Source organism: Cannabis sativa, chromosome 8, assembly GCF_029168945.1.
Source record: "Cannabis sativa cultivar Pink pepper isolate KNU-18-1 chromosome 8, ASM2916894v1, whole genome shotgun sequence".
NCBI classification, from domain to species: Eukaryota; Viridiplantae; Streptophyta; class Magnoliopsida; order Rosales; family Cannabaceae; genus Cannabis; species Cannabis sativa.
In genome coordinates, this window is record NC_083608.1 from 45,649,855 (window position 1) to 45,660,628 (window position 10,774).

The window sequence follows — 10,774 nt, forward strand, 5'->3', positions numbered from 1 at the left end:
GAAAATAGAAGTTTTTTTTACTGAACTCACATCATCAGAGTCCTGGGATTGGGATATGCATGCATGCATGCAGAAATATATATATATATATATATATATGTATGTATATATTTATGGAGGGTAAATATTAATTTGAATGTTTGGTTTTTTAAGCATATTTGGTGGTTTCTGCTTTTCACGTCAATCTTCTAAACTAGTGCAAACACACTATCACATAACATAACATAACTCCTTTTCATACTTATAATCAAAACCTTTTCTTTCATATTTATAGAACCTTTAACTTCTTTCTTAACATTTCAATTTTTTCTCCTTTTTCTATTCTTTTTATATACATGCATTAATTATATATCTGTCTTCATGTCACTTCCTCATCAGTAGACATGCATGGGAGTTGAGTGAGTTCACTTCTTTAATTTTGCCTTTTCTTTTTCTTAAAAAATTTTAATAATAAAAACATTCTTTGGGCTTAGGTGGGATCTCATGTGGGCCTAATGCAAACACTATCACATAACATAGGAAGTTGGAACCCCTTTTCATTAAACCTTTTCTTTCATATTTATAGAACCTTTAACTTCTTTCTTAACATATTCTATAGTTTTTTCTTTTTTTCATTCTCTTATATACATGCATTAATTATATCTGTTTTCGTGTCACTTCCTAATCAGTAGACATATGGGAGTTGAGTTGGGACATAAACAATCGAAGCTAAGCTTCACTTGTTTAATTTTAGAGGAAATTACACTCTATATCCTTTTTATATTGTCTTCTTTTATTTTTATCCTCTTTTTTAAAGTCTATCATTTTTACCTCTTTTTTTAAACATTGTACTAATTTTGCCCCCTGTCACTTTAAGATACTCTCCATATGACTCTCTTATGTTAAGGTATTTTGGGTACAATACATATAAAAAGAGGTATGTTTCAAATAAATATAAAATTAGAGGTAAATTTGATTAATTGATTAATAAAAGAGACATTTTTCAACTTACCCCGAAAAAATACCCTTTGGGCTCTCATGCTTCAATATACAACCAAATCGATTCTTCTACAAATCCACACTAGAGAAAAAAAGGAAAAACAAATAACATCATCACCTCTTCTAATTCTTTTTCATATCAAGGAAAGAATTAGTTCAAATATCTAAACTTTGCAGTCTTTTTTTCTTCTTTTTGAATATAAATGTAGTCAGTATAAGTGTTAATTATCATCCACTACCACTAGTACAACTAGGTATACCTATAGAACAAAATATAAAAATCTAACTAGAAATGCAAAACTATCAATTATAAACTATTAGCTATATACATATATAAATCTATGAATGAAAATATTTATGGTCCATTTAGTAACACTTTTTAAATTTTAAAATTAGAAAAATAAAAATATTTTCTAAAATTATGTTTTATAAAATTATTTTTACGAATAAAAATTTTGAAAACTAAAAAAAAATTATTTTTAAAAAAATTTTAAAGAGTTTTTTTTTTTATCAATGAGCATTCATGTTATATAGGAAAAAGCAATGCATACTAACATGTTTATATTATTGTTTGCTGGGGCATGTACCACCTTTAAAGGAAAAAAAAAGAAAAAGAACAAAGACACGATTTATATAAACAAATGCCAAATTGGAACCTATTCTTTGTTAAAAATTCAAATTCAGCCAATTTATGTGTTCAAAAAAAAAAAAAAAATTCAACCAATTTATAAACAAGTTAACTTGACACAATCTATATAACTTGTTTATATAAAGAATCAAATTTAATTTGGATCAACTTATTAACTTATTAAAGGAACTTACAACAATATTATAAAATGTGAAAAAATTTACAAATATATTGTGACATAGAGTTTTTTATATTCTTATTGTATTAACTTTATAAAAATACTATATTTAAAGTTTTAAAATTACAAAAATACCGTATTTTAATAAAATAAAATAAAAACCAACTCAAAAATAACTAAAAAGTAACCCTATAACAACTTAACAAACAACTATAAAACAACAAAAATATAATTGCAAAGCAATAGAAAAATAACAAAATATTGACCTATTTTTTACTTAATTTTGACAGCATGATTTGAAATTACAAAATGTCATTGTTGCTATGGAGATTAGTTTTGTAATTTAGTTTTTAATTTCACAGGTTGTAAAATTATAAATACCCAATTTATACTCGGTTCATCATCATTGTTTATTTATTGTTTTAAATAAATTCCTTAAAGAATTGATTAATAACATGCTCATGCATTAGTGAATAACATGTCATACATAGAAACTCTACACAATTTAAATTATCATGCATCTCATAGTAGAAACATAATATATTATGTGTCCTATGTATTTATGTGTACTGTTTTTGAAATCTAAACATGTAAACTGATTAAGTTTAATTTAGAATTACTTTAATAAATTTAAAATTAATCTATTAATTTAAAAGAGTTTTAAATTATGAACTAAAGAGTTAATTCAAATTTGATAATTGTTATACCTAAATTTCGACTAGCAATAAAAAAACTGACACGTGTATCAATGTTGGAATATGAATAAGCTCAAACCGTGCATTATTAAATGCACTTAAATGACTTGCCTCGAAAAATACAGTTAATAGAAATATTCGAACTCACCGCCATATAGGCAATAGCGAGACATGAGTAATGACTATTGACTAATGAAACCAGCGAGATAAATAGGTCCATCTCGGAATAAACAAAATGCACAATTCAAAACGAATAAACAAAGAACTTGTAGCTCATTTGATCCACATATTTGTGAGTATGTTTAAAGAATGGAAACAACTTCAATATCTATTTGCCTCGCTTTTGACGCGTTAAAGTAACCAAGTGAAGAGAGAAGATAAAAGATGGAGAAGTAGAATTGGAAAATGTACCAAGTGAAGAGAACCTTGCAAATGCAGGAACTAATAAGGTACTATCTGTCAGCAAGTTTCAAAAACTGCTTGGAACTACTGAACACTACCTCCATCTGAAGATAGCTGGATCACTCCCCTAAAATTTTAAAGGTTTGTTGCTATGAATTAAGATGGAATTTGTTGGAATGTTATTCCTAGAACAAACCAATTGCTTTTAACAGTTCTAACTACCAAGCTGTTAGTTGTAACTGTTTTTAGTTAATCAGAGACTTTTCTCTTAGCCTATTTAAAGTGCTTGTAATTACCTTGTAATGTTAGAAACAATTCACACTGAATTGACAGTAAAAGAAATTGAGTGAGAAAGTGTCATTGAGAGAGAAAATCAAAGAGTGGGAGTTTAGAAAAGTTGAACCAAGATCAGTACTCTTGGAGCTGAACTCAAGCTAAGTTCATTAGGGATCTCTTCTGTAATTCTCTAGGGTACACTCAACCCAACCAAGCTTGTAATCAATATGTTAATGAAAAAGAAAATTCAGAGAAGTAACCGATAGTCCTTTGTTTGGTTTAACTTGTATAAAAGTTATGTCTCATGTTCTTTAATATTCTGCAATTTTTATCTATTTTGATTTCTGGTTTTAATTGTTAATTGGCTGATTGTGTTAGAAATAAATCTAACTTATTTGAATTGTTTCTTGTTTGAGTTAAATATAAAAAAGTATGGTGTTGAAATATATAAGTTATACGTAAAATAAAAAAAAAGTAAAATTTTAGTGATGTGTTATATATAAAAAAGATAAAGAAAAGAAACAGTTGGGGGTGTTGTTTTTACAAAAAGGTGTAATGGTAATAAGTAAACTCATTAAACAATACAAAAGTTTAATAAATGGTAGGATTTTGGTAATTGAATAAATTTTATGTTTGATGTAATTTTATATATAAAAACAATCATTAAACAATACAAAAATAACAAAAATATCAAAACTATGTACCTGAAACTATTAAACAAAATTAACATACCTTTGAAGATCCTAATCCATAATATAATTAGTAACTAGGCCAAATAAAAACTAAATTGGCCATTGAACAACTAATTCAATCATCAATTATATGTTATACATTATATATATGATATATACATTATATAAATAATATATGTATATTTACAGTAAGGAAGTCATTCCAATTTATGAGAGATATTTCAATTAACCTCAAAGTATCTTGGATCTTCAGGATAATGGTACTCCACGTTTAACTGAAAACAAAAAAACAAAAACAACAAATCATTAACACAAATCAAAATCACTAAACTAATCATCAAAGATACACATTTTCAAAAAACTACACTCCTCCCCTAACATTATTGTATTAAAAAACCCGAAAACTATAACAATGTAGTTGTTCACATTGGTGGCTAATGATATTTTTAATTGTTTGTAACTTTGTTCATGTGGGCAGGGAGATGGGTCTAATTATACCGGCTCGTGGAATACGTCAAGGAGACCCTATTTCGCCTTACTTATTCATTTTATGTGCGGAAAAATACGAGTTGCAAGGGCAGATAGATGGGTGTTAGGTGGCTCAAGGACATTTTCATATGCTCTTTGCGGACGATAGTTAATTTTTTTGTAAATCTACTGAGAATTAAGTCGGTAATGTGCTGGAATTATTGGTGGAATATGAAAGAGCTTTGGGACAGAAAATCAATTTTGATAAAAGCTCAGGTGGCGTTTGGTAACACTTTTTTAATCAGTTTTTTGTTTTTAAAAGTAGAAAAGTGAAAATATTTTTTCAAAAACATATTCTATAAAACTGTTTTTACTTTTCAATTTTATAATTAGAAATTAAAATTTTAAAAACAAAAAAAAATCACTTTTAATATTTTTTTAAACAGTTTTTTTTCTTAATCAATCTTTTACATTACGACCAGACCCGAACCCAAATCCCCTCCCTACGGCCCAGGCGCTAAACCCGACTTTTGACTTGAACCCGAATCCGAATCCGACTCCGGACCTAGACCCGACTTAAATAAAATCAAAAAATAAAAATAAAAATAAACTTTACAGAACACACTTTTGTTTTCTGTTTTCAAAATTAAAAAACAAAAGTGGTTATAGAACGCATTTTTGTTTTTAAAAAATAAATTTTTTAAAAATAAAAATTTTACTTTCATTTTGTGATTAAAAAATTAAAAAAACAAAAGTGTTACCAAACAGCACCTCAGTTTTCTTTGGTGGCAATACGGAGGAGGCAATAAGAGATCCTCTTTGTGATAGTATGGATATTTATGAGGCTGATGAAAGCACTATATATCTGACGTTACCTAATACTATGGGAGAAAGAAGACAATTATCTTAGGCTAACATGAAACACATACCTTGCCCTCATCATCATCCGAGTGGCGTTGAGGGAACACAACTCTCAAATCATTGTAGAGATAGAATCTTCGTTCCTCATCAAGGCTCTTTTTCTGTGGTTTGGAATCAGGGTCAGATTTGCATCTCTGTAATGACTTGGAACTTTTCGGAAACAGGCATATAAATCTAAGGTGAATAGCATAACGCAAAGCACCAGCACCATTGCTACTATCATTGACCCTTGAACAGCCATGAACTTGTTTCTTGCAAGTTTCATGGCATGTTTCCGCCAATTTTTGTTCTTTCCAATCCTCTTCAATGTTGCAGCCTTTCTTAAGCGCGAACAAATTTAAGCTTTTGGATTGTTCATCAAAATCGGCCTCAGCCATGCCATTGTTGCTAAATTCACTTCCTTGGTGTAGTAGAGATGGTGTAGTCTCATTTGCCTTGCTTGTTTCAAAATTACTCTCTTTGTCACTGCTTTTAGAGCTCTCCATGTCTGTCTTCCCTTGTTTCGTTTGTGTAGAAGCTATCGTGATCTTCTGCCGCAAGAAAGTCTATCAAAGAAATAGAGATCAATCATGTGATTCCAACAAACTCATGGCATTTTACACTAGAATCTATCACAAATTTTCTATGCATTTACAGTCAAAGATAGTCAATGGTGAAAGTTCATCTATCACTATTAAAAGCACATTTTTTTTCTTCAGCTATAAAATGAATAAAAACAATGCATTATCTCATCTTACTTTTGTACCGGCCGGCATGTCACTCAAGTCATAGTTGCAAAAAAAAGTGTGGAGAGGTGTCTTTTCTGGATTGCTAAGAACCTGTAATAAGGCATTATCCAAAAGATATTAGCATGAGCACCATTAAAACAGGGTATTATAACTTGGGCAGCATATACTTTTAAGTTTCATAAGAGATATACCAATTGAATTCGGCCCTTCATAGGTATGCGCAGGCGGCTCCTGACAGTTTGTGAATCATCATTGTTATTGCCTCGTTTCAATCTTTGGCTTTTCAATTTGTTTGATGATGAATTTCCTGCAAGATCAATTGATGCATAGTACAACAAATAACAGTCTCCATCCACACTGTTCACTGAAAAAGGAAGCTTTTGGGATTGTGGCGAAAAGTTCCCTCCAGTTATGCTTAGCACAGCTAAAAAGCCTTCAATTCCCTACTCATAAGATCACAACAACAACAATTTGTAGAGTCAGATAGCCTACAAAGAATTCACTAACAATCTTACTAACACAACAACAACAAATTCGTGTTTACCTTGCTCAATTTACCAGATAAGAACCGGCCCGATAATAGAGATTCTTCGAATGAACCAACCAAGGACCTCCTAATGGGAAGCCCACTCAAACTTTTTATGAATCTCATACATTGAGAAGAAGTAGGGGCTGATCCTCTAGACATAGAGATGCTTATGTCAATACTATTTTCAACAGAAGAGGGATGGAACTCTTTGTAAAAAACATCATCTTCGAATGATTTGCTTGCTATCCCGAAATCCTCTTCTTCAGAAGCAAAGATCATGCCTGATTCAGAAAACTCTATTGTTTTCTCTACATTACTTAATACTGAATGACCATAATCCAACTCTCTTTTGGTATTTTTGTATCCTGTTGCAGATTTCAGTCTATCAGAAAACTTAGGACCAAGGGGTGACAATGAAAGAGGAGATGACATCCCCTTTTTTGATGATGATGATGATACAGATATTTCCCCATTTTGGGGTTTTATATTTCTTGGTGATCTTGGTTCATTCAACAATGCAGGTGAAGATAAACAACTATTGTGAGATGGTGATTTCCCATTTTCTAGAAAAGGGCCATCAGTGAAAAGAATGGACTCCATGACACTATCATGAGGTATACACTTCTTTTCTGAGCCACTTGATAAAGACCAATTTGGCAAGGTATAATGGTCTTTGCTTCCAACATTTGCTTTCTTATGATCTTGCACAGCAGAAGCACTTAAATTACCAATCCTAAAAGTGGAATCTGGAGGAATATTTCTGCTACCAATGTCCAAAGGATGACCCCCAAAATGTTGGTCTGGAAAAAGCATGTTATTCAGGGGTGACAGCAATCGCTTTCTTACTAAAGATCCACTAGACTTAGTTTCATTAGCCGAAACAGTGACTGCAGCAGAAGAATGGACATGAGAAGCTGACACACTTTTGCAACCACCATTGCCAAAACTATTACTGCTCGATTCGAAACCTACAATCCTAGAAACAGGACGGTGGATATTCCTTCCGTATTTAGGAGCAAATTCACCTGCATTGTCTACAGAACCAAGCCTCAAACAATTAACATTGCCAGTAACATCAGGGAAACTTGAAAGCTCTAGTGATGTTCTCCGATGGAAATCTCCAAAAGAGGAGCACATGGAACTTCCACTTACACCCACTTGGCTAGAGCTTCCATGATTCATACCATCCAAATCACAGCTACTCACATCTGAAATTCGAGGAGGGCTTTGTAAAAATGCGCCCAACACCGCTGCAGCGGCTTCCTCTGAAGTTCCAGCAGCAGAAACTTGAGGTAAGCCCATCATAAATTTTTAAAAATATAAAATAAAATCCAGTTATCTAAAGGAGAGTAACCTAATGCTATAGGCCTTTGTTGCCTGCAGCAGATTTAACTACTTAACTAATGTCATCTAAGCACCAATGATTTCATCCTAACAACCACAACAAGTTTTAATTTCCAATTCAATCAATATAACCAACCAGGACACAAAACTGCAAGTTCCAAGATTCTTGGTACAGCTGAGAAAATAAGTGTATGCCAAAATTTAATACTATGTATCCACCAAAGGCATCAGCTTTTTGGACATTTCAGTTACCACTTCCTTAACAAAATGTGAGGAGGTATTGAAGCATATTTCACACATCTGAAATTCACTAGTAGCAAAAATCTCCTGGCCTCCATACCAGCAAGATAAGAAACACATGTTCAAGGTTGTAAAACTAATCAAAAGCCTATATACCTGAAAAGATTACCATAACATAAACAAATCAGTGCTAGTTCTTGCTGCCTCAATAATCCAACAAATCCAAGTTTAAAAAACAAACAAACAAACAAAAAAACTCATATTGAAGAAGCACATGTTTGAACCATCAAAACTCTCATATTTCAATCATCAAATGGAGATAATCCCACAATATGAATGATCAACATTGTTGACAGCAGAAGCTGGTAAGTTATGTTATAAACATTATGCATTTACATTATCCAAGACCAAAATATACTCCAAACCCAATCATTGACAATGATATATATATAAATATTTTTTAAAGTGAAAGCGTTTCCTTGAGAAGATCGACAACCAAAATCTCAACAGCGTTACTTGTAAGGCACACATTCACATTACCATTCACCCAAAACGCCTTGATGACAAGTTTAAAGCCATCATCTACTACAAGAAACTCAACCAAAAGAGAGGGAATCTCAGTGGAATCACAATCACAGTAACAACTAATCAAATTTGATCAAAACAAAGTATCAGGCACAGAAACAAAAGAGATTTATCAATATACAAATATGTATGTGTACATAGATTACAATATTCCCTATTATTATTGAACCCACCAATCAAACAAATCATCTGAGTAATCTTTATCCGATGGTATCCTCAGATCAAAACAATCAAAACCCAGAAAAAATATAGATGCAAGAAGTGATTTTTAGCCTTGTTCTGTTGTGGGGTTGAAACTTGAAGAGAAGAAAAAGGGTGAATGAATAGACAATGGAAAATGGAAAATGGTGAAATGGGTTTGGTGGTATATGACTTTGCGGTTGTAGGGCAGGCAGACCCAAGTTCTCTCTCTCTTCTCTTTCTCTTTCTCTTTCTCTTTCTCTCTCTAGCTCTACCATGTTTATAATCCCAAAATACCATCGTCATCACCATGCCTACGGAGAATTTCTTTGCTGTAATTTTAAAAAAGAAAAAGAATAAATTAGAAATAAAGACTTGTACTTTACACTCATACCATATTTATTCATGTTATTATTCACGTTTAATATTTTTATTATATTACAATTTTTTCTCCCTGTTATTATTTACCATTCATTATCTCATTCCTGTCTTAAAATTCATTATATTTACGTACACGCGTGCTAAGTTCCAAATTTCTATCTTCTTCTTCTCCTTTTATTTTTCAAATTATTCAATTGAAATCATAAACTTATCCCTATTTTTTTTTTGTCTGTTTAATTTGAACTGTAAGCTTATCTTTTCTGTAAAAAAAAAAAAAAACTGTAAGCTTATCTTTTTTTTTTCGACCAATGAAACTTTCACGAGGCCCACATGTTAAATGTATAGATTTTAATATAAAGAGAAATTTTAGTTTTTGATTTCAAAATAGTTGTGATAAAGTTTTTTTTTTTTTGAGAAAAAGTCTGCTATTATAAATCAAATAGAGTCATTTACAACAACAGAGAAAATGGTAGAAGGAATCTCTTCTAACCATATACAATCATTATCCTGCTGTAATGCTTGCTTAGCTAAACCATGTGCAGCTTGGTTAGCATCTCTTTTAATGTGAGATATGCAAACATTAGAGAAATAGGATAAATGAGTAGAAACATCTGAAACTAAATCGTGAAAACTCGAGTTTGGTGATGTTGGCCGATGCAATGCATTCACAAGCATTAAACAATCCGTTTCCACATAATCAATAGGAAGATGCAATCGGTGTGCCCAGGAAAGACCAAAAAACAAGGCCTTTGCTTCCATTTCTTGAGATTTGAAATTCCCCCTCGCTGGTTTAGACATTGCAGCAAGCACCTGTCCATTTGAATTTCGTATAATAACACCAATACCAATTTTACTCCTCGAAGAATCAATTGCCGCATCAACATTCATTTTGATTTTGTTCTCTGGGGGAGCATGCCACTTAACAACAGCAGCTTGTGAATTGGTATGAAAACCAATATTTGGTGAACTAGCCGAAATCACAGAACTGGTATGCACACCAGTATGCTGTAATGCAGCCTGGTTTGATAGCTGGAATTGCTGCAAATAGGCATCAGATTGTGACAGTAAATTAATTGGGCCTTTAGTCTTTTTACCATGAATAAAGTTGTTTCGATCAGACCATATAAACCACATGACACACAGAATTCTTTCCATTTCCAATTTAGTATGCAGAGAGGATAGATACATCAAATAATCCCCATCCTGCATTCGATGAGCACTTTGAAAGTTGAAACAGAAACCAGACAACTTCCAGACCTCTTTAGCATGACAGCACGAAAACAAAGCATGACCTATTGTTTCCCATGCAGTTTGACACAAAGAACAGGTTGCTGAAGTTAGAACTTTCTTATGAAACAGAGATTTAGCAACAGGTATTGAAGATTGTATCACTCTCCATCCAAAAATTTTGACTTTAGCAGGCAAATTATAACTCCAAAAGGTCTTCCACCATGTATTCTGTGTATTAGAACCAGTAGAGATTTCTCTTTCTTCCAAAGAGCTTGCAAAATGGTATCCTGTACTTACTGAGTAATCTCCTGATACATCA

At 31.9% G+C, this 10,774-nt stretch overlaps 1 protein-coding gene across 1 annotated transcript; it reads right to left on the reverse strand.

Annotated features, from left to right (window-relative positions):
- Positions 1-3,858: 3,858 nt before the first annotated feature.
- LOC115699752 (uncharacterized) lies at positions 3,859-9,290 on the reverse strand. Its single transcript, XM_030627292.2, has 6 exons — positions 8,838-9,290; positions 6,511-8,235; positions 6,158-6,409; positions 5,976-6,056; positions 5,247-5,783; positions 3,859-4,124 (listed from the first exon to the last, which is right to left on the reverse strand). Exons 2-6 carry the CDS (start codon positions 7,798-7,800, stop codon positions 4,071-4,073), a joined length of 2,214 nt encoding a protein of 737 aa, XP_030483152.2. The 5' UTR covers positions 7,801-8,235; positions 8,838-9,290; the 3' UTR covers positions 3,859-4,070.
- Between the last annotated feature and the right edge of the window lie 1,484 nt (positions 9,291-10,774).

What these genes read in the sequence shown, in the direction of transcription:
- LOC115699752 (XM_030627292.2), bottom strand. Translation starts at nt 7,800, where the DNA reads ATGATGGGCTTACCTCAAGTTTCTGCTGCTGGAACTTCAGAGGAAGCC. An exon ending in TGAAGGGCCGAATTCAATTG is followed by an intron (nt 6,057 to 6,157) that starts GTATATCTCTTA and finishes GCCTTATTACAG; the next exon opens with GTTCTTAGCAATCCAGAAAA. An exon ending in CGGATGATGATGAGGGCAAG is followed by an intron (nt 4,125 to 5,246) that starts GTATGTGTTTCA and finishes TTTTGTTTTCAG; the next exon opens with TTAAACGTGGAGTACCATTA.